The following is a 24,795-nucleotide window of genomic DNA, read 5'->3' on the forward strand; positions in this document are numbered from 1 at the left end:
AGAGAGCTGCCAGAGCTTGTGCAGGTGCCTTGGCTTCCTCCACAGCTGGCTGTGCAATCCCCAAAAGGCCTTGCTCCATTTTAGCAGGAGAATAGCTGTGTCTGACCCAAAGACACGATTGTAGCTGGGTATGAGTCAGTCAGGAAAAAAGCCAGAGGCGGGTAGGAGGGGAGAGTCGCTGCAGGGAGCTGGAGAAGAGATTTTCTGTGGGAATTTGGTGGCTAGATTTCAGCCTAAATATCCTACCTGCTGTCTTAGGATCACACTGTAATTCAGGGGAACTCAGCTCTTAGAATCTGCTAAGACTTTATATGTTGAAGGTCCAGGAGGACAGGGAAGCCCAGGAGGACAGGTCTCAGGCAATATATCTGTGTACCCAGGAAGCTAGTAGCTGGGGTCATTGGACCAATGGAGGTGTTAAGGAGAAGGATCTTCCTCTGAAAGGTATGGGCAGATGAACTGGCACCGAACAACTGCAAAACACTCTCATAATCCCTGCCTATCTAAAGTGGCTCCTTAGGACGCAGCAGGGAAGTGGCAAGTGGGAAGAAGGGGAGCTCAATCCTGCCCTAGGATGGTGGCACTTGACTGCAGTTGGTTGGTTTGATTAGCAGTGGTGTTTACAGACATGGAGGCTTTGCAACCCAGGAGGGAAAGAGACAGAAAATATCTGGTTAATCGTGCTTCTTCCATTTTAGAGACTTCAGAAACTAACCCTGTTTGAGTATGAGGCTAGGTGGCATGCCAAGGGACAAGATGTCTGTAAGCTTCCCTGCAAATGAGGATCTCAACCTTGCCAATGAGGCAGGTAAGTCCAACGACCCATCTGGTCTTCCTGAGCCAATTTAGAGAGGCCTAGGGCTGTCTCTTGGCTTTCCTGATGGGAGGCCAGAGAACTTTGACATGGTTCTTGCCCATAGGCTTGGCCTCCACTCTGGCTGGAGAGGAATCTCCAGCTTTTTGAAGAGACGCAGATGGTGGTCCGGAACCTTGTTTCTCCCCCTACTCCCCACAAGAGCCCCCCTCCCCAACCACTCCAATCCACCATGATCTCCTTTTCTTCAAAACCCTATATGATTTACTGGCTATATGCCTGAAAATAGCATCTCCTCTCTGCAGCAGTAGTTTCTTATTTAACTCTTTGATAGCTCAATATCCATCTCATCAGCTGGAATGGGAGTCCCTCACCCCAGGCCTCGTCTGCATCTTGCACAGAGGCTGGCATAGAGTAAGCGCTCGATAAATGTTTCTCAACTGACTCTCTCTTTGGGCCTAATTAAGACTAAGCTCAGAGTATGCTCTCAAAAGGGACAGTATGGATCAATTAATGGGCGTACAGCATCAACACAGTGAGGAGGAATGTGAGAACTTACTGGAGGGAAGCTACCTATTTTACCAAAAGAGACACGAGCAAATCTATCTCCCTGACATGGCAGCATGGTAGAGTAAAAACTAATACAGGCTTTGGAGTCAAACCTGGATTCAAATCCCAGCTTGTTAGTAGTCTGACCCTGGGAAAAGTCTTACCTTCCCTCTGAGACACAGTTTCCTCATCAATAAAATGAACATAGTATCTACCTTTATTTTTTACACCAGGAAAAAAAGAATTACATCAAAGTGGTTTTTAAGATACCTACCTCACTAAGCTATAGCAAATTAGGATGAAATGGAAAAATGTATAGAAAACTCCCAACACAGTATCTGGGCCCATCGTAGGCATGCCCTAAATGCTTATGCCTTGTTCTACCCCATTCACTCTCTCTTTCTGACACTCCAGTCACCTTGGAAGGGGTATCGCTTGCCTCAGAGGCAAGATGGATTATTGCAGTGGTTATTAAGTTTTTTTCCTTCCCTGCTAATTCATCTAGGACTCAATCCACAGAGTTTGGAAGATGAAGGCAAAGGACGAAGGACTGAGCCAAGATGCGGGAGGGAGGATGTGTCTAAAGACGGTCCAATACAGGAAGCACTGTTGGCCTGGCTCACATCAGAATGGCTTCATGTTGGCTTGCGATTTTACTGCCCATCAGATCTCCTGCCGCCTCGTCCAGGACCTCACCCCCATCCATTATTCCTTCTTTCTTCTGTGTCTTTAACCTCTCCTTCTTTACTATTTCCTCCTTAGCCTATAAATATGTTCAAGTCTGTCCTATTTGTAAAAGACACCCTCCCCCAGAAAACCTCCCTCAATTTCCTGCCTTCTTTTCAGCTACTTCTGCCCTATTGATCTCCTTTCTTTCATAGCCAACCATCAAAAAAGAGTGGTGGCCCTCATTATCACCATCCATTCATAAGAGTGGATCCCAAACAGCATATTTCTATTTTCTCCATGCATTTGGGGGGAAAAAAATCTTACCTCTCTCCATACTGAATTAGTGGCTAGTGAATTCTGCTCATGTTTTCCAGATTTGTATTGCAGGTCAGTGATCTACAGGGACGTCAACAACTGGAGGCACAGAAACTCAGCAGCAGTGTAATCTTCCTTCTGATGGAGAGAACTTCTCCAACTCTTATATTCTCAGTGGCTATCATACTTTATGGGCAAAAATGGAGACATGTCCTCTGAGTCACATAGAAGACAAGAGCCTTGACGTGACCCATGTATCTTGGCACCCCCTGGTGGCAACCTACATAAACCGAAGTAGCTCTTGTAAGAACTCCCTTTAGGAGTTCAAGCTGTGGAAATTGTTCATTGAAGAAGGCGAACCTTGAGTTGCTGACTGAGATGGTTCCATAACAGTGCATAAAAAAGGTACATCATGAAATAGGATCAGAAGGTCTTCAGGATATTGTGAAAGTCCAAGAATTTGCATTTCGTAACAGCCCTTGGTGGCTTATATACCTGGTCACCTACTTTGGGAAGGAGCCCAGGTTGAATATCCTTCTATCTAGTCATACCCTTTAGCTATAACCAGGTTACTGTTTATTCTCCAGATTCCAACATCCTATCGTTTTGTACATTGACCTCCCACTCATATAGGACTTATAAAGGGGTTCTGAGACCTGCTTTAGAGACACAATATACAGATGTTCCACAGAGAACCATAGTAACTATGAATAGGTGGTGAAAGAGCTACCATCCTACTTGGATCCCACTTTGCTAATTGTGGGAGAATACAGATGATGGTATCCAAAGAGCAGCAAAGAAGTCTCCCTCCCCCAATTCAAACAACTCCATCTTGTCCCTGTTGAGTTTATTTCATTTATGCTCACCATATAAGGAGTTTTTCTCTTCAATGGTCTGAGATTATCTCGAAGTTGCTGTCATAGGTAACTCAGTAAAGAAACAAGAGTATAGTTGCGTTCTGAGTTACCATATTTACTCAAATGAACTTCCAAAAGAAAGCAAGCATGGTATATCTCTTTTTTGTTCTTTCTAAATTACTAAATCTGATAAAATGTGACTAAAATTCAAGATTCCTCAAGTTAGAGCCAGAAGCACAAATCCATAAAACTTCCCATTTTAAAGCTGTCTGCTGGGAATTTTTAGGGCAGTGAAAATATTCGGATACTATAATTATGGTTATATGTCATTATACATTTGTCCAAACCCATAGAATGTACAACACTAGGAGTGAACTCTAATGTAAATTATGAACTTTGTGTGATTATGATGTGTCAGTGTAAATTCACCAGTTGTAACAGAGGTACCACGCTGAGAGGGGGCATTTGATAATGGGAGACACTCCGTATGTCTGGGGGCAGGGAATACATGGGAAATCTCTATACCTTCCTCTTAATTTTGCTGTGCTCTAAAAATATAAAAAGGATATTATGCTATAAAAAAATATAAAGTTGTCTGCTAAACTGGTCTATACGCAGTGGGCTGTGTGAGTGAAATAGCGGACCAAGTAGATTTATGATGAAAGAGATCAAGAGGGAAACAGAAATTGAAACAACAAAGTTACCTGGGGACGTTTCCACACCACCTTCCCAGGAAGCAGTCGGTTGTAGAAAAGTGAATCATTCTCAGGCAAAAAGGTTGGATCACAGAAAAGTCTACCATCCCTGATGCATTCCTGCTTCAGTTCCTGGTACTTCTGGTTTTTGAAGAGCTTCAGAGGAGGACCCATAATGTCAAACTATGTCTAGAATGAGAAAATTGTTGTTACTGAAGGAAGACGTTCTCAAGTCTTTTAAAGATTCCCTGAGATTAGACAAACAGTTGTCATCCCAGTGACTTATTCCCAGAGCTAGGCACCTCAGTTTTAGCTTTAAAGGAAAAGTCACCATTTTCAGGGAAAGAAGGGCCCAGGGTCTACAGCAAATTAGTTTGGGGTTTGGGATAAGGCATCTAAACCATTTCTGGGTCTCAGTTTCCTCATCTGCCAAATGGGGTAATATGGGCCTTAACAATCTTATTGGAAAAATAGATAATAAACGTTAAGATTGCTAGTTAAACGTGAGTCATTATAATTTAAAGGGCAATCTTCCATCTTCCACTGGCAGGGAGGAGTTCAAGCACAGAACAATTGTAAATTTGAAGAGAAAGAGGGAAAATCGCTTTACTATATTCAGAATAATTTGGTGCCCTGAAGGGCCACACACTTTGTGCTTGAGGGGAGAAGCAGCCCCTTTCACTTCTAACAAGCCCTTTTACACAATTCCTTCCCTTTTATCATTAAAGAGCTTTGCGTTTTTATTACTGGCCAGGAAGACTAATGCAAGAAACAGAGCTCAGCAGATGGCCTCCAAAGACAAGGAAAGATAGAAAGATTGTATGTGTCTTTCTTCTTCAAAGTCTGGTGTGCAATCATTTGCGCACCATAAAAGGCAGACTCCGAAATTCAGTTTCTCTAATTTGGTGGATTCTTATCCCGTGTCAATACACTGTTGCTTTCTTTTCTTAAAAAAAACAACAAAACAACTCTCACATGGCTATACAGAGAATTAATATAGTGGCTCTTCAGGCAATGTCTATCAGAGTGCCCCACACTCAAATGCCCCTGACCACTGGTTTTTATGAGGATAATTTGAAAGGCAAATTTGGTTTTAAACAGCTTTGGGGTGATAATAGGGTTTTCAATGACTTTGCCTGATTCACAAAGATAGATTTGTAATGATTTTAATGATCCTCTGATGACAGTCAATGGTAAATAGAAGGGGGTTGTAAAATCTATATGCACCAAGTATTTCAAAAATATATTTTAAGGATAACTGTGTCTATATTCTATGATTACATGAGGGTTGAAACAAAAAATCTGGCTAAGGTCAGAGTGTCTGCTAAAAAATGGACGGAATTTGAAAAAAAAAAGGCTAATTAATTAGCACTTTAAAGAATATCTGTGTAGGTAACACAGCTCAAAACTCAGTTAATAATGAGGCAGTTGCTATTTTATAAAAAGTGTAATATTAATCAGACCTCTCTACTATCTTACTTCCCGTTCCTTTAGTATTACATCGAAATGTCTCACTGGTAAAGAAGCCTCCCCATTTGAAAACCATAAAAAAATTTAATTCGATGTTATTTGCAACCTACAATATATGTAAACAAACTTACCCTTTCTCTGAATCCAAGGAATAAGAAGCTGAAAATAACCAGTTTTTCCATAGCCTTGTTTATTGGCAATTGTTTTTCAAATGGAAGGCTACAGGAAACTGCAAGTACTGAAATGCTTTCAGTCATCAGATTTAAGTCTGTCCACGGGTTTTAAATATTAACGTGCATTTCACTGTGTTTGAAGTCGTGGACGGTATCAGTAAGAGTTTTCCATTAAGCAGCATCAGAGCCAACCTGAATGTATGCCCAGGGCTCCTTTCTGGGGCCTTTTACAAATGGACCCCAATTTTTACATGTGCTCAAACTTACAACAAACCCTACCGTGCCTCTTGCTTTTCCTGGAAGGTTGGGTGGATTGCCAGAGGCTGGGGGCTGCAAATGGGGGATCGTCTGGGACAATTAGGATATTTAGTTTCCCAGAGCCTCCTAGTCTCTCAACATTTTGGATAAGTGAGTATTTCCTGTTCTTGGGAAGGCCCGTTGCTACTGCCAGTCTACCTTGTTACCTAGTCAAATGGCGAGGCAGGCAAGGCGCCTGCAAAGGGAATCGCTATTATATAAAGAGGCCTGTCTACAGATAGAAACGGCATCAATTGAGAAGAAAATCAAGTTTGATTTTCAAAACCGGTATGATTCCAGTCGACTTTATCAGAGACAGAATGTACAGCTGGTGCAGAGAATTCAAGCTTTTTGGGTGAGGGCACATGCGTTTTGGAGGCACACAGGAAATAAGGAAGAGCCAGCAATAGCCTCAACTTTGACAGGCATTCGTTAGAGTACAATTGCAGTCCCACGCCCCGTCGGACCTGCAGAGTAGAATTGCCCCCTATTTCTGACTAGGTAGCAGAAAACTATATTCCATTTGCTGGGACCTTGGTTTCTTTGTGCCTCAATTTTCTCAACAGGGGAGCGGGGTTATTTATCTTGCCCTCCTTACACTGCGGCTCTCCCTAATGAGACGATTAGTGTACAGGTGTTTCGAATAAGTAGAAAGGGCTCCATAAGTGCAAGATACACACCGTAAGTCCTCTCACTGCCTGGCACAGAGCTAGGTACCCAGCCACTGTTCAGGAAATATTTGTGGAATGGATGAATGTCTTATGTAGAAAATTAATGTTTGTGCGGTAATTTATTGTTTGAAGGGTGCATTTCAGCTCACGTTCTCTTCATGGCAGCCATGTTTCGTAGATGTTATCTGTGCCTTTCATTTTGTATCTCCAGGAATGGCAGCTCAGACAAGGGGCAGCTAGAAAATGGCAGAGCTGACTCAAAGCCTCGTCTGTGTAACACCCGGTTTAGTGTACAGCTTTCTATCACACCACACTGCCTTCTTAAAGAAGGGATTTTTTTTTTTTTAGCTCAAATGAGGAAAACCCTCCAAAGCAAACATGATACCTAACTTTGAGGCATTCTGCCTAGAATTCATGGCCGTGGTGGATATTGAAAAGGTTCTTTATTTCCATGGTTTGATGAGCATGGGAGAATCCGAACACTTCACATCTCAGGGTTCATCAGTTAAGTCTCAGAAAACTTTTGGAAACTCAGAAATTTGTCTTGGGTTTGTCATCAACAACTTGCCCTGTCAGGGCATAGGAGAGTGGAGAAGGGAATGTTCCTTCTTTGCTATCTTACTGTACCCAGCTGTGAAGACAAGAGAGCCTTTAGGTTAAAGACTACATATAGGAAAGTCGGTAAACAGAAGCAAAGCTGGGGTTTTGAGTATCAACCAAAGAAGGCCTCCAGCTAACAAAGGGAACATGCACATTTAAGAAGGGGGACCTTGTGTCCCGAGGGCTAGTATTATGGGTGGTTGGGTGAAAAAGAGTGTGGAGTTTTGTACTGAGACAATGGTCTTAAGAAGTACTGTTTGAGTGGGGATCCTCCATCCAGAGAGAATGAAGAAGGCCGTGTGGACCAAGGCTAGTGGGAGGGGTGGCTCCAGGGTGTGGTGAGTTAGGAGTTGCCAGGGGAAGCTGAGGGAGCCTGCCACATAGAACACGAGGTCACAGTTAGGAGAGGGAGCTTTTGCTACTCACCGGACTAGAAAGCTTGCGAAGCTGGACAAAGTCTTAAGAGGAAAAGCACTTGTTCTTTACCTGTGGGTCAGCCTTAGAGTAGAAACCAGATTTTGCTCTTAAAAATGAAATCTGCCTCAGTTTACTCAAGAGAATTATGATCTGATAAGAAGAAATCCAGTCTGCGGTTTACAACCTGCTTTCCATTGCGGTGAGTGGGAGGGCAGGGGAGGGCATTTAAGGGGGAGAGAGGGAGAGAACAGGGCCCCCGAGGGTGTTGTTCCTGGCTGGTTTCTCCTTTTCCCCAGTTTCCCCCTTGTGTTCTACTTGGGGCAAAATCGGAAGTCAAAGCCATTAGGAGTTTGCAGAGCAAAGTGAATACAGAAGACTGAACTCTGCCCTGGCATGAAGTAGCAGCCACTTTCACCGCAATCGGGGGTCCCTATCCTCACCCCTGGGGGTGGTGTGATGAGAAAAATGGGGCTTGGAGAAGGCGAAGTAATACAAATTCAGCATCCACATTTTACCCAGAGAAGAGTGCTTTCCATGTCTACACAGGCAGAAGCATAGCCACACCTTAGAGAATGCATCTACCAAGGAACGTATGGTTCTTCACATTTAAATTGTTGGCCAGATATTCTGAGGTCTGAAAGGGACCACGAAAGTCCTCTGATCCAGCCTTACATAGGACACATCTACTCTGCCCAGAGAGAAGACCCTGTTCAAAGAAATTCCAAGAAAAAAGAGTGCAGAATTTCCTTTAATTCCATCGTTGCAGAACTCTATCAAAAAATGAAAAGCAATTCAAAATCATGAAAAGAGCACACATAGTCAGGAGATCCAGTCCCAAATACGATCATTTAGTGTAGATAACATCTCTGTCCCTCAGTTTCCCCATAAGAGCAATGGGAATAAAATGGCTGCCCCATATACCAATATAGGGCAGTAGTATTAGGAAGCGCTCGTTCTAAGCAAGTTAAATCCCTTTTCTGTCCTTAGTGGAAAATGAGGAGATTTGATCACATACTTTAAGTAAGACACACACAAACATTTGAAAGACCAATATAAAATGGCCCCTCTGCCATTCAGTACCTCCTCTCTCTTCCACCTCTCCATTTTGGCTGACTTGCCCCACTACCCCTTTTATTTTTCCCTCTTGGCTGGAATAAGCCCATCCTATAAGTCTAATTTTATAGCCTTGCGAAAATCTAATTCCAATTTTTCTAGGATGTTACATTGGATGGACTCTTAGAGATAGATCACTTAGTCCAATTCCTTGCTTTTACAGGAAGGTGAAGGGACTTGTCCAAGGTTGCACAGTTGGTGACAGAGCTAGCACTAAAACCTGGACCTCCTGACTCGTTTTACCACAATTAAAAAAAAAGGGGGGGCTGGAGCATGCCAACACAAAACCTCAAGACATTGCTTTTGAAAATTCTTGTTGTCCTCTTCTTACAAGAATGCACTTAGGAGTTTCGTTTTTGAATTGCTGTCAGAAGGTGAGATGATTTCAAATCAAGGCTAATCAAAGAAACACTGTTTTGGGGTCACAAAGGGGCTTTTTCTGCTTTTAATTTAGGGACTGAAAAGTCCCAAGGATACGGAAAGCCTGCTTTTTAACCTATTCCTGACTACACAAGTGTTTAGACTTCTGCCTCGCCTGCTAAGGACTCTAAGGATAAATAAAGAATGCTATTCAAATCCCAAGTATTCATAAACGCACATGCGCGTTTGTGCACACACACTCACATACACACAAACTGCAAGAGGAATGCAAGTTAATTAGGCGTCCCCCGTAGAATCTTTTTCTAAATTCCTTCAGACTATAAAATGTCCTTAATTTCACAACAAATATTAGCAAATGAGACATTAGTCGAATTTCAATAAAAACATTAATTACAAACCAGAATGCTTTATCCTGAAGCCTGAAGTGACTGTCAGGATGGCAGAATTTGTTTAATTTTCCTACGTGCTTGTCACCATATTTCAAGCTCCAAATCCTCAGAACCAATTTTTAATTGCAATGCTCCAATCCTTTTGCCACCCCATTCTCACCCCAGCCTGCTCTGGTCAAGTAGTCCAGCTAAGCCCCCAGAACAATGTAGTTGCGGTGGGGACGGATAGAGCCCCCAGCTGCAAATGTAAGTTTACACCAATGCAAGAATCAGAGAAAAACAAAAACAGGCCGGCCAGGGGCTGATCATGAAATAGCCAAGATCAACCTGTCACCAGGACAGGAAGACCCCGGCTCTGCAGACAGGACAGACTCTGCTGCCATTCATTCCCTCCTGTGCAACAGTGTACCACCCATGGACCCCGCTTCCAGGGCTTAAAGACCTTTTGCACACAGTGTGGCTCCAAGATTCTGCCTGCATTTCAATAATTTGCCCACAGTTGGGGGTCAGCAGAAGCTAGAATAAAGCCCTGAAAATGGGGATTCTCCCCCCTCACACTTGCCTCCCAGGTTTGTCCATCCTTACCAGGTATTTTAAGTAACAGAAGACCAAAAAAAAAAAAAAATTAAAAAACCTTAGCAGATATCACCAGAAAAGTCTCATGGCCAGACAACCACAATTACCCCTTAGAGACCCCCCCCAAAAATAAGCAATCCAAAATTCCATTAGTTTTGAAGTTTCCAAACTGCTATCACACACACACATTCCACTTTACCTATAAAGCGCAAGTTTCTTCATTTCATTGAGATTCTAAGTTATCCAGCAAAGAAAATGTCCTCCCTCCTCACCTGAGTTATCCCGGGAGCCTTGTTGCTGCTGCCGCTGCCACTGCCCTTAGCCAGGTAACCCCTACAAAGTCTGTTCAGTCAGTGCGGCTGAACAAAGATTCTGGCTTTCTTAACCTGAAAACTATTTGGGCTGTACCAAGCTCTGCTCACAGGGGGAGGTGCCTTGCAGAAAATTCAGGAGCCTTTGCCCCGCCTAGCAGTCAGAAACTGATCCAGAGTCATGAGGAAAATCTGGAAAGCACCCCTACCAGATGTGCAGACGGGATGCCCACTCCAGATCCACCCACCAGCAAACTGAAAAACCCAGGAAAACACGTTCGAAAGCTCTTTCTGTTCCAAGGAGAAATAGGACTTTTCAGGGAGGGGTCTGAGAGATTTCTGACTTTTCTGTCCCAGGGTTAATAGTGCAGACCTGAGCATGACTCGAGAGAGGACTTGGAGAGAAAACTCTTGAAGCGCTGGCAGAGCTCTTGTGGGCTCGGCCCTGTACACGGATCTGCGCTGGTGATGAGGACTTCAGCGAGTGGGTGGGAGTGAAAGAGGAGCCGGTGGGGCACAGGCAAGAAAAGGTTGCTTCGTGAAGCAACATGTTACATCTGGCCAAGGGCAGAGAGAAGGGAGCCGTTAAGAGGAGAGTGAATGGAGTTTGATTGCACGGCAGCTGTAAGAAACCTAATTTCCAGCAATGGGGCTGTGAAGAGTCTGCCTGGTGATGTGGTAACCTTTGACCTGAAATTACCACCCTCTGCCCCATCCCTGCACCACATCTGCTGCTGGCTAGTTGAGGAGAGAGACAGAGGGAGAGAGAGTGAGAAGGAGAGAGAGACTTAGAAGGAAAAGAAGTGTGCTTGCCCTACTCACTGGCCCCAATATTTTCATGAAACAGATCTGAGCAGTTCTCTAACTCTGGTCTCTACGACCTCCTCCTTGGCACTTCACCACAACTCCCTCTGTGCCTTCTCGCCCTCTATGCCAAGATGGAAACTGAGCAACAGGTAGGGGGCAATACAAAACACCAGAACCCGGGAGAATGAGGGCTCTCAATATTGGCACCTGATTTGGTTCCTGAGTGACAGATTTCTCAAGCAAGTATGCCCCATATTGTGGGATTTTGGCTTTGAAACCAAGGGAGGGTGTTTTGTCTGGGTTCATCAGCCATCTTTTCCACCTCCATAACTTTCCAATGAGTCGGGCATCATCGAATCTGAGAATTAGAAGAAACTTTAGGGGTTATATCTACCCTCCCGCTCAGTGCAGGAATATCATCCCGATAATCTGGAAAGCTCATCCCTCTGTAAAGCAGCTTGTTCCACGTTTGAACATCCCCTAATTGTTAAAAAAAACGTATTCCTTAGGTTGAGCAAAAAGTTAGCTTTGCATAAACTACTTCTAATTCCTCTTTCACATGACAGATATCTGTCATGTCAGCCCACGTCTTCTGTCCTTCAGGCCAAATATCCTCAGTTCATTTAAATCATGCCTCATGGGACATGGTTTCCAGATCTTTTTCCATTTGGGTTGTCTGCTCAATGTGGAGCTTGTAGCTCAATTAAAACCCTCTTTCGTTTCTTGCACGAACTACTATTATTTGCCTGATTCTATGCTTATACAATTGACTTTTATTTTAGCCTAGATGCCGGGCTTTACATGCATCCTCGATAACCATCACCTTGTTTACTTTTCGTATTTATTTTTAAATTAAATTAAATTTTATTTTATTTTTTTGGTCACATGCCAGGGATCTTAGTTCCCCGACCAGGGATCGAAACTGCGCCCCCTGCAGTGTAACCACAGAGTCTTAACCACTGGACCACCAGGGAAGTCCCACTTTGTTTATTTTTTTATTTCAATTTACCTCCCTTATGATTTTTCTAGATGTTGAGTCTCTCATCTAAAATATCATATTCTTTATATCAATGTTTCTCAACCTTTTTTATTTCCATTTTTACACCTCTAAGGAGCCTTCTAAGACGTTTTTCTCTAATCTCTGCCCATGAAATTTTAATAACGCTGATATGTTGTGTATATGTTTATTTACTCTCTACAGGTCTGTGCTCTATATGTAAAAGGTTTTTTTCCCTCCTCAAGAAGCAATTTTGCCCTCTTGGGGGCGATATCGCCTCCATTGAAAGTGCATGCTCTGTATCACCAAGTTTCTTTTATCTGCATATTTGATCAACTCGACTAATAAAAATATTGAATGAGAGAGAGTCCAGGACGGAAGACTGCAGCATGACCTTAGAGTTCTCCCTTTATTAAAAATCATTTTTAATAAGGTTGTTCAAACTTGAAGCAATCCATATAACTTCTGCTACCAACCAGCTCCAATTTTTCCACCTTCTCCACGAGGATAGCGTAAGACTTTTTCAAACGTCTCACTGAAATCCAGATACATTACACTACGGTATCCCCTTCATCTACCCTTTTAGATATCCATTCAAAAAAGGAAATGGGCTTAGTTAAGCATGACTTGCTTTTAGTGAGCTCATGCTTACCCCTAGTGATTTCCGCTCCCTTTCTAAAGCCTCAAAAATGATCTGCTTAATAGTGCATTCTATGCTTTTGCCAAAGACCAATGCCATGCTCACTGGTCTGCAGTTTCCAGGATATACATTTTGCACTCTGCAACACCAGCCCCCTCCCCTTCAATAAAACTTGGAACAACGTTTGCCTGCCTCTTTGCGTCTCTCACCTATTCCCTTTGCCATAATTTCTCAAAGGTTACTAAGACTGGCTCTGTGATCACATCTGCACATTCTCTCAGTAGCCTCGGATGTAATTTGTCCGGGCCTGGAAACTTGAACTCATTGAAGGCAACTAAGTACTCCCTTATTATCTCCTCATCTATCTTGGGCTTTAATTCTCTTTCCAGTTCAAAGATCATGCTCCTTGATGGAGAGGTTAAGTAACTTGCCCACAGTCACACACCTAGTAAATTGGCAGAGCTGGAATTTAAATCCAGCCGTGTCTGACTTTAAAGTCTGGCTCTTAACCGGCATGCTCTCTAGCTTCCAAGTATCAAATGAGTGGTATGGCCCACGAGTGCCATATGAGTTCCAAAGTGGGAGAGAGCTCTTCCAGCAAGAGTAGTCAGCACAGGCTTGGTAAAAGAGGTGAAATTTGAACTGCATCTTTAAGCGTGAGTGGGATTCTAATAGGAAGAAAGGAGTGATGTGTGCATTTGTGGTAGGGTGATACAGGAGATTGAGGATAGCATCCCAGGCAGGGGAAATAATAAATAATCGCCACTTTGGGTCTGCCTCATAGTACATTTGGTTGACCATTATGAACACTGAGTGACCACAAGTGGTCAAGAGATAGCCAGGGTGTCCCTGCCTTCTCTCAGTAAGTAACGATTCAAGCTCTGTTGCTTACTAGTTGTCGTATACCCTCGGGCAAGGAACCATCCTCTTGAGCCTTGCTTTCCTGCTCTATAAAATGGGAATAATAATGAGCCTACTTTAGAGGGCTGCTGTGAGGATCCAATCAGCTGGTTAACACATGTAAATTACTTAGAGCACTGCCTGGGGTACAATTGGGGCTCAATACATATTTATTACTGTCATTGCTATTATTACTGTGATTCATTTATTCATTCAACAAGCATTTACTGAGCTTCTACTATGTGCCAGATACTATGTTAGGTCCCGGGGATATAATGGAGAGCAATAAGAAACATGATCTCAGCCCTCAATGAGTTAAAGACCAGCCATTCATTTATTTTGTAGAAGTTTTCAGTCTGTGCTATTTTTTTGTTTGTTTCACATTCCGGGTAAAGTGGTACATTTGACTTATTCTTGAACAAATTTTGACCTCCTTCAAAAGTTTGTGGGGATAGTTGTAAGAATCGTTTTGATTCAGTAGCCCAGGATTGGTAGAGCACGTTGGTGGCTACTCTGTCCAAGATGCTGTAAGATTCCGGTTAATTCCATCTCAACACACACCCAGGTCTTGGAGTCTGCCCTTTTGCATCCTCCAGCGGCATTCCTCACCCGATCTCTTCTCCCATCTCGGGCATTTTCCACCCCTAGGTTGTAAAATCGACTTCCCCTATGGGGAAAATCCAGCTGCACCCGGTGTGGAGTGTGGTACGGCCGTGGTGTGGGGCAGCATTTGGTTTTGGCTAGCTGACTGCAGTCCCTGCTTCTTTGGACTTTACAATCCCCCCAAGGCCAGTGAGAGTGCGAACAGAAGCCACGGAAGAGGTTGGACTGTCAGCTTCCAAACCAAATAGCCTTGGGCCGGTGTGGGGTGGAGTTCAACCAAGACTTTGGGAGGGGGTAAATTGGATGTCTTCCCTGTTGGCCTGGTTAACACAAAAATAGTCTTCACTGGGCTGTCGGCAGAATTTCCTTTAATTAGGGGAAGCAACTCATTTTCCTTGTCAACTAAAGGGCTCTAGTTTCTTAATATTAGTCAAAGGAAACCTCTGTCCCTAGTAATAGAAATAAATGGTTACGGTGGTTCCTCATCTCTGACTATATTACATCTGTACCCCTCTGTTTGGTTACCAAGGCCCTTCCTCCACCATGGGATGTCATTTTAGCCATTTCCTGTGATTGATTTCCCCACTACTCCTTGGTGCTGGTCTAGCTGGCCTTTGTGTTGCAAATCTCAAGGCTGGACGTTTTCAGAAACATCACCACCACTGATGGGTGCTGGGGTAGGGAACTCAGGGTTGGGATGGTTGGGTGGGGATGATTCTTTGGATACAGATGGCATTCAAAACTTAAGCATACATTGTAGCTGAGTGTCAGCCCCAGAGAACTGAGCACTGGGTGCCAGGTGAGGGTGGGCGAGGCCATAAGCAGAAGGCAAGACAAGAAGTCAGGAACTGAGGCGACCCAGAGCTCAGGACAGGAAGCATGATTCAAGCCTCCCCCTGCCCCCATGTTTTTACTCAAGATGTCCCCCTACTGGGACTGTCCTTTCTCACTCCTCCATCTATCCAGGTCTGGCTTATCCTTTGATTCTCCAACCTTACTTTCTCCATGAAGCCTTCTTCCTCCCTCACTGATCTCCAACCTCTCTGACCAATCATCTCACTCTGAGTCAGTGTCATATCCCACAGGGTTCTTCGTAATCATTCTCCAACTCTTTCATGTGTGTACTTGGGTCTCCTCAAACTGCAAACCCCTTGAGGACAACAGCTCTGGCTTTTGCACTCCCCACAGTGTGAAGCACAGGGCAAGGCCCCAGGTAGATGTGCAGTAAATACTTGGCAATGGATTCCAGAGACATTCGGAATGGAAGTCAGTAGCAACTTAGCAAGACTCCCTGAGATGGACCCATCACACACTCACAGAAAGTGCTTAGAAAATCAAGCAGAACTGTCTTCTGGGATTTCAAAACTTGAGAAACAGGGGCAGTCTGAGGGGAATGATAGTATTGGGCTGGCCAAAAAGTTTGTTCAGGGTTTTCCATGAGATGTTCCAGAAAAACGCGAACGAACTTTTTGGCCAACCCAATATCTCTTTGGCAAAGCTACATATCCATCAATAGCCCTTTGAGTGCCGGGGAAAGCTCATAGAATTAGAACAAAAAGGGTGGAGGCAGCCTTGAGCTGTCACTGAGCGGGAGAGTGAAGGAAAGATTGGGAGGGGGTTAAAAACAAACAGAATTATGAAAGTTTTCCAACATGGGGGAAAGGACTCTTTTTCAATCCCAATAAAACGTCATTCATCTGGGCTCTACTAATCTAGGATTTTTGCAAAATTGGACTAAGGGAGACTGTAGCTTGTTATAGGCAGATCTTGAAAGAAAAGAGCTGCTAAACTAATTAAGCCTCCCCAATGTTGGGAGAGGGCGTGAGGGACGGGACAAAGTCCTGTTTGACTTAGTTAAAAGAAGTCTTCCCAGTTCCCTCCTAGAGCTCTTTAGAAGTCTCATTAAGCTAATTATAAGTCCCAGTTGTACACTCATTCTTGTCCTATTTTCCCCTTGTTGTAAATACTTAGGAGTATTCAAACTGCATTATTAAAATTTACAGTTTCAACTTTTCACTATTTTCGATTCATTCCCCCTCCTCAGCTGGTGTCAAGAAAGAAGGGACTCTGGAAAGCCCCAAAGTACTGGGAGCTTTCATGTGCTATCTCATTTAATCTTCACAAAAACAACTCTGCACAGAGGTTTTGTTTTTCCTGGTAAACCAAGATAGGGGAGATGCTGAGTGGAGGGGGGGGGGTGATGGTGGTGGAGGTGATGGTTATGGAGTGTTAAGTAACCAGCCCCAGGCCACGCAGGAAGGAAATAATGGAGCCCTGTTATTATAAAAAAAACAATTCTCCTAACTCCAAAGCCCTATAGCTTTCTCCTGGCCCGTGTTGCCTCTAAATTGAAAAAGAAAAACATTGACTGATAGGAGATTCAAAGACTTTTCCTGACAAATCTTGCTTTAGTAACTCATTTAAAGTGGCCATGAATTCATAAGAACACACGGTCAAAAACAGAGTTGATATTCATAATAGCCGAAACCTGCAACCAGCCCAGATGTCCTAATTTTAGAACTGGAGAACAGATTAGTGTTTGCCACTGGTAGGGAAGAGGGTTGCAGGAGGGATGTGGGTGCAGTCATGAAGGGTAATACCACAAAAGATCCTTGAGGTGATGGTACTGTTCAGTATTTTGACTGTGGTGGAGAATACACGAACCCACGTGTGATAAAATTGTACAGAACTAAATGCACACACAGATGGGTATAAGTGAAACAGGAAATCTGAATAAGATTTGTGAATTGTATCAACATCAATATCTTAGTTGTGATATAGTAGAGGTTTGCAAAATGTTATCATTAGAAAAAGCTGGGGAAAGGGTAAACAGAATCTCTCTGTACTATTTGTTAAAACTGCAGGAGACTCTACAACTACCTCAAACATTTCAATTTTAAAAACAAAAGGAATGAAATCATACGGTATTTGCTTTTCTCCGTCTGACTTATTTCACTTAGCATAGTACCGTAAAAGTCCATCCATGTTGTTGCAAATGATAAGAATTCATCTTTTTATGGCTGAGTAGTATTCCACATCTTTTTTTTAACATCTTTATTGTCGTATAATTGCTTTACAATGGTGTGTTAGTTTCTGCTTTATAACAAAGTGAATCAGCTATACGTATACGTATATCCCCATATCTCCTCCCTCTTGCGTCTCCCTCCCACCCTCCCTATCCTACCCCTCTAGGTGGTCACAAAGCACCGAGCTGATCTCCCTGTGCTATGCGACTGCTTCCCACTAGCTATCTATTTTACATTTGGTAGTGTATATATGTCCATGCCACTCTCTCACTTCATCCCAGCTTACCTTCCCCCGCCCCATGTCCTCAAGTCCATTCTCTAGTAGGTCTGCGTCTTTATTCCCCTCCTGCCCCTAGGTTCTTCATGACTGTTTTTTTTTTTTAAGATTCCATGTATATGTGTTAACATACGGTATTTGTTTTTCTCTTTCTGACTTACTTCACTCTGTATGACAGACTCTAGGTCCATCCACCTCACTACAAATAACTCAATTTCGTTTCTTTTTATGGCTGAGTAATACTGCATTGTATATATGTGCCACATCTCCTTTATCCATTCATCTGTCGATGGACACTTAGGTTGCTTCCATGTCCTGGCTATTGTGAATAGAGCTGCAATGAACATTGTGGTACATGACTCTTTTTGAATTATGGTTTTCTCAGGGTATATGCCCAGTAGTCCCACATCTTCTTTATCCATTCACCCGTTGATGAGCACTTTGGTTGTTTCCATATCTTGGCTACTGTAAATAATGCTGCAATAAACAAGGGGGTGCATATATCTTTTCAAATTTGTGTCTTCATATTCTTTGGATATATACCCAGAAGTGGAATAACTGCATCAGATATGCTAGTTCTATTTTTAATTTTTCAGGAATCTCCATACTATTTTCCATACTAGCTGTACCAATTTATTCCCACCAACAGTGTATGAGGGTCCCCTTTTCTCCACATCCTCTCCAGCATTCTAAAATTTCTTTCCTCTTTGATTATAGCCATTCTGACAGGTGTGAGGTGATATCTCATGGTGGTTTTGATTTGCATTTTCCTAATAATTAGAGATGTTGAATGTCTTTTCATGTGCCTGTTGGCCATCTGCATATATTATGCTAAGTGAAATAAGCATATATTATGCTAAGTGAAATAAGCATATATTATGCTAAGTGAAATAAGTCAGAGAAAGACAATTACCGTATGATTTCACTCTTAAGTGGAATTTTAAAAAGTAAAATAAATGAACAAACCAAACCAAGCAAAAACAAACATATAGATACAGAGAACAGAATAGTGGTTCCCACAGGGGAAAGGGGTGTGGGGAGGGCTAAAGGAGTGAAGGGGGTCAACTGCATGGTGACGGATGGAAACTAAACTTTGAGTGGCGATCACACTGTAGTGTATACAGAAGTAGAAATACAGTGTTGTACACATGAAACTTATATAACGGTATAAACCAATATTACCTCGATTTTTTTAAAAGGAGATTATATGTAGTAGGGAGGTTTATATATGCATCAGATATATTCTGTCTAATCAGACAGAAACCACTTTTGAGAGATGGAGTGCCAGTGGTCTGGTAGAGCTGAGCAATGTAGCCAAGGCTTGGAGGTGGCAGGGCTCTGGGCTCAGGGAGAAAGTTCACACAGGTCACTGAGCCTGACTGACTACAAAAGAATGGGAGTGTGGTGTGAAATTCACAGGAACAGATTTCATGCTTGGGGGCCTTTCATTCAAGGCCATAACTTTGCAGGTTCCTCTGCGCTTTTCTGGGAGACTGAACCCTGCTCCCAGAGAGGTGACTAGGATGGGCCTCAGCCCAAAACGGCTACATCATTTGTGAGGCCCAGTGCAAAATGAAAACGCAGGGCCGCTTGTTCAAATTTATAAGTCATTTCACGACGGTGATGGCAGAGCATTAAGCCAGGCCCAGGACCTCTTGAAGCACAGGGCCCTGTGTGACTGCACAAGTCCTGGCCTCAGTTAACATTTCTGCTAGATCCCCACAGCTGCAATGTCTAGAGAATACGGACCAGCTCCCACTCCCCAGCCCCTCCCTGCTGGTCTGGATTGACTGGGATGACTGAGGTCTAAGTGGCCCTTTGGAACCTATTACTGTGAAGTCACAGTGCTGGGCACTTGTAAACTCCCTGCTGACTGATCTAGAGCAAAAGAGGGAGGAGGGTGGAGTCCAGGGGGGGAAGGCGGGCTGGAAAACCCTGGGTGCCCATTGGCGAAGGGAAGCTGGTGGGTGAGAAGTAGATCAGGCTGGTTGACCATTCCTGACGTGTACGATGAAGGGAGCCCTAAACTAGGGCCTGGAGGCCTGGGCTCAAATGTCAGCTCTGCCACCCCTGGGCAAATTAACTGATCTCCGAGTGTGTCCGTTTCCTCATCGATAAAATGGAGATACTAACAATAGTACCTACCTCATTGGATTGTCATGAAGATCAGATGAAATCCTGGATATAAAAGCACTGGGAAAACCCATGATGTATAGAAATGTAAGACATGTTTATTACACACACATCCCGAAACCTCTCCTAGCAGGTGGTGACTGACTTGCTCTAATGCCTAAGATGAGACATAAGGTTAAACTTCATGGCCCAGACTTCTGGTTTTGGCCAAAACAGAGGAATACCGTTCTCCCCTCCTTCCCTCCCAGGTCCTCCCTCCTACAACTAAAAAACACTGGACCTACCACAACAAACAAACATAGGAAGACTGAAAGGTGAGAAGAAAGGAGGCAACCTAAGGACCTCAGGACTTGAGGAACAGCACAGCCTTGAGTCCCCTGGGTTTTCTTATTTCCTCCCATATATTCCAGATAGGACTCTGCAGAAACCCCTACCCAAAATTTCCAACAGGCACCAACCAAAAAAAGTTCTAAGGAAAGCCTGTTCCTCCTAGTCAAAGGCCTAGGAAAAGGGTCATCTAATAATAGAACACCTTTCGGGGGGCACTTCCCACCTTACTTCAACTAAGCATCAATGGAACAACGGCACACCACTCCCCTGGGGTTTCAGTGGAGCTGAGTGGGGAGCTGATCTTCTATGCCCTGCTACCAGAGTTGTCTAGCTGTGCTGAGTCTCCACGCCCATCCTGCAGGGAGAAGACTGAACAAGGCAATGTGAGGCAGGGTTAGTGGGCCTCAACGAGCAATTACAAATTCTTCTGAAACAAATGAAAAACATGGGAAATCCCAGGACAGAAATAGAAAATGTAAAGAAGAACTAAAGGTAAATTATAGAACTGAAAAACACAATAATAGCAACAACAAAAATACTTACTGGATGGGCTCAATAGTAGAGTGGAGATAACAGGATAGAATCAGTGAATGTGAAGACAGATGAATAGAACTTACCCAATCTGAAAAGCAGAGAGAAAATAGACTGAAAAAAAAAGTGAACAGGGCCTCAGGGATCTGTGGGACAATAGCAGAAGAATTAATGTTTGTATCATTGGAATCTCAGAAGGAGAGAATAAGGAGTGTGGGGCTGAAAAAATATTTGAAGAAATAGTGGCTAAGAATTTTCCAAATTTGTCGAAAGATATAAACCTACAAATTAAAGAAGCTGAGCGAAACCCAAGCAGAATAAGCCTAAAGAAATCCAAGACACACGATAATTAAACTTCTGAAAACTGGAAGTCATGGTCCAAAGGCGAGAGTAGGTTTGGGGAAATTCAGTACAGAAGATCTTCAGGGCTGTCAGTCTCCCCTTTCTGCCTCTTGCCAGGAAAGGAGAAATCTCAATTACTTCAAACCCTAGCTTCCTCTGGGCTCTATCCCCAGCCCCACTCATCAAATCTACCATTCAGTGATTCAACAAACATTTATGAGCACCTAATATTTGCCAGTCATTCACCTAACTGCTGGGGAGACAACAGTGAACCAGCTGGAGTCCCTGCCCTCATGGAACTACAGTCTAATAGATGGAGACAGACACACAGAGAATGTGTTGGGAAAGAGAGTAATTAAATAGAGCAGTAGCTATTTAGATACACACTTTTCCCAGAAAAGGTTCTGGGACATTCAGATAATTCATTCAATGTTTGTTAAGCACTCAAGCACTCACAGTATCTGAGAACCTGCTGGACCTTGGAGAGAGAGACCATAGTCATTCTTGTAGGACAGGATTTCTCATCTTTGGTACTATTGACATGAGGGACTGGGCAGTTCTTTGTTGTGGGGGCTGTTCAGTATGTTGTACCATGTTCAGCAATATTCCTGGCCCCCTACTGACTGGATGCCAGTAGCATCTTCCAAGTTATGACAACTAAAAATGTCCACAGACCTGGCCAAGGTTCTCATAGAGGGCAAAACCACTGGGTGAGAACCAGTGCTGGAGGAAAAACTGACAAGTGGACAGATAGTTGATAGAAAATATGTTCACTGCTAGCATAGAGAAAGCTCCCTCGGCTCCCATTGCTTACAGGATACGATTGAGATTCTTCAGCTTCAAAAACCAGGCCCTTCAGAGGTGGCCTCACTCTCCATCTCCAGCCATATTTCCTGTTGTGTGGCCAAAGCTTGCACTATACAGTGCTCTAATCATCTTCAGAACATGGCATGACTTTCCCTTTCCCCAGGTCTTTCCAAGTGCCCTTTTCTCTACCTTGAATACCTGACCCTGGCCAGCGACCTCAAATGGCATAGCACTCCTCTTAAATCTTTCTTCGAGGTGTTTAACCCCACTTTGAGGACAGGGATGGTGTCAAGTTCATCTCTAGCCCCAGAGCCTGGCATAATGCTTGCTCCTTGAAGGAATGCAAGGATATGGAAAAGAGAGAAGATTTGACTGGCCCCAGTTCTCAGATTGCCTCCATGCTTCCTGGAAATGAAACAGTCACATTCATACAACCAGGCTTGTTAAGGGTGAATATGTGTGAGATGTATTAACAATGATAGAGCATGGGAGGAGGAGTCTTGAAGGATAAAAGTCTGGCTTTGATAAGATGAAGGGGAGGAAGGAATAGCTAAGGGATGGGGGTGGGAAAAGATAGTGGAGCACAGCACACTCAACAAAAACCAAAGCCCAGAGAGTACAGGCCTGAGACCTGCCTCGTGGTACGCAAGAGGTCTTCTCCCACCTTGAGGTCTGGCTAAATCTTGGCTCCTTTAAGCAGGCAGCAAAGGGAGAGGGTTACAAGAGTGGTGGGAGTTTGGGACTAGTGGAAAACATTGGGAGTAACAGGTTTAGAGAATGAACACAAGCACACTGCCCCCCAAATGAGCTGATATTCCAAGCACAAGAAGCAAATTCTTCCTTAGCACCTCTGCTTCAGCTGATTTTGATGGAACATGTGTCATGCACAGTGTGCTTCCTGTATATCATCATGTTTAGTTTTCACAACAGTAAGATGGGTCTTTCTGTGGCAGAGCTGAGATTCAAATCCCGGCTTTTGGGTGGAAGGCCTGGCCACTTCCATTGTGCCATACTGCCATGGTTAGCTGGGCCCAAGTTTGGGGTCTGGAGGCAATCTTAGTGAACTTCTTCCTTCCTTCCTTCCCTTCCACCCTCTATAGAGCTCTAATCCTAAGTAAGACACCCTCTTCAGAAGAGCATACATACCCTCAGGAACAGGGCATGCACAAACACTTCCAAGACTGGTGAGGGAATTACACCCCGATACAAGGATTCCTCTGGAAGATTTCCAGGCTGGTGCCTCATCCCTTTAGAGCCCCTTGCCCTAAGTGAAGCTCAACTGTGAGCTGTCAGACAAAGGCCTATGCCTGGTAGCTTTCTTCATGCCTTGGTGCCGCTTGGCGGCTATGCCGCAGCACGGGGACCATGGGAGACGTCAAGTTGGAGATGTCAACAGTGGGTGATGTTGCTGCTTCCTCTGACAGAAAGATACTCAGCATAGTTTTTCCTATTTAACAGAATCCTACTTGGAGAGTGAAACTTCCTAAAGCTAGAGAACCATGGGAAGAAGGTCAGTAGCCAAGACACAAGAGCACTCAAAAAAGCCAAACACTTATAGTGAGGATATCAGTTTTTGAAGGCATCTAAGGTGCTTACTCCAAGTCTTGGTGAAGGTTCCTGTGGTCCTGAACTTAGAATTACTCTTCTGAAGGCTGACTTTGCATACAACTGAACCCATCAGCTCTTGGGAGGAGGCAAGCGTGGTGGGAATGAAAGGGGGCACCAGGGGCTTCCTAAGCGGCCAAGAGAAAATGTGATCTGGGGACTCTCTTGTCATGCGGGCCCCCAGCAATGAGCTTCTTGCTTCCCTTGAGGTGAGGGGCAGTGCCTGTCCCTCAGTAGGGAAGACCCTAAGGCTTCTGTAGCTTGTGACTTACAGAATGTGGGTGCATTTCTCCTTCTCTCTCCCCTTTCCAGAAGCTGAGGAGTGATTGCTGTCTACCAAGTGGTACTTTGTCCAGCTTGGCCTTCAACCAAGATAGTGCTTCCACTCTTCATTTCCAAACAGCCCCTGCAGTCTGGCCCCCACCAGGAAGTCAGACCTCTTCCTTTCCCAACACTCCTACAGACATTCACTCTTCTCCTCCACCCCAGGGGCACTTTGCTTAAGCTGCGTATTTCTGTTTCTCTGTCAGAGCTTTTCCCTATAGAATCTTCCGCCTAAAGAAACAGGGACAAACCCTCCATCAGCCCTTGCTGCCTCTTGGATCATGTCTAAGGCCCTGGAACAGAAGGGAGCAGCCCTGTGCCAGGTGCCTTACATGCATTATTTCATTCAATTTCTCCATTAGCCCAATGAGGTAAGTACTGTTCATTTCCCCATTTTAGAGATGTGGAGACTGAGGTTCAAAGAAGTTGAATGATTCAACCATAATTTTGCAGCTAGTAAGTAGCAGGACCAGGATTTGAACCTACGTGCTTCATTCATCACACTTTTACTATAATTGTCTGTTTTACTTCCTATATCCTCCAGTAGATTGTGCGTTTTTAATTTTTGTTTTCATTTTGCAGAATTTAGAATTGTCTGGAACTTCTTCAGCAGTAGATGAGACTTGAGCTGGGCCTGAAAGGATCACAGTGCTTTGAGAGAAAGTAGGCATTTGGGGAACGGGGTAGAGAGATCTGCAGCGTTTCAGGCCCTGAGTCAGCCAGATGGAGATGTGGTGTGTGTTGGGGATGAGCTTCAGGAAAGAACAGCGAGGTGGATTGGCGGGGCTGGGTTTCAGAGTTCATGTTGGCAAATAATGGGAGATCAGACTGGGGATAGCCTAAATCTGGAGGAGTGAGGAGTTTACGTGAGTTCCCCAAGCTGGTATTTGTAGACACAGGAGGCTGCCTAGCCAAATATAGTTGTAGACGGTCATGGATTAGTTGACTGGGGCAGCTGGGAAGGCTGCCACTGAGAATGGGTATAATAGAAACTTCTTTCGTACCAAGCTCCTCTGGAATGGAGACAGTGAGCAAGGGCCCACCTAGGGCAAAATGATGGCCACGGGTCTCCTCACCTGCATGTTTCACCCTCCTCCCTTCTCTCTCTCTCTCTCTCTCTCTTTTTTTTTTTTTTTTTTGGCAACACCGTGTAGGCTTGTGGGATCTTAGTTCCCA

The 24,795-nt window shown here is 44.0% G+C and overlaps 1 protein-coding gene across 3 annotated transcripts in view; it reads right to left on the reverse strand.

Moving 5' to 3' along the window:
• Positions 1-17,245, reverse strand: part of CAPN6 (calpain 6) — a 32,689-nt gene extending 15,444 nt beyond the window's left edge. The window contains exons 1-2 of one of the 3 annotated variants that reach the window (XM_082445648.1): positions 10,259-17,245; positions 3,909-4,088 (exon numbers count right to left, since the gene is read on the reverse strand). In XM_082445648.1, the coding sequence (XP_082301774.1) occupies positions 3,909-4,073 (165 nt within the window). In that variant the 5' untranslated portion in view covers positions 4,074-4,088; positions 10,259-17,245. Of the gene's footprint in view, positions 1-2,356; positions 8,443-10,258 lie in introns of those variants that run through there. The other 2 variants (XM_082445649.1, XM_082445650.1) reach the window with 2 other exon arrangements.
• Positions 17,246-24,795: the final 7,550 nt, after the last annotated feature.

This window comes from Balaenoptera physalus (genome assembly GCF_965194825.1).
Source record: "Balaenoptera physalus genome assembly, chromosome: X".
NCBI classification, from domain to species: Eukaryota; Metazoa; Chordata; class Mammalia; order Artiodactyla; family Balaenopteridae; genus Balaenoptera; species Balaenoptera physalus.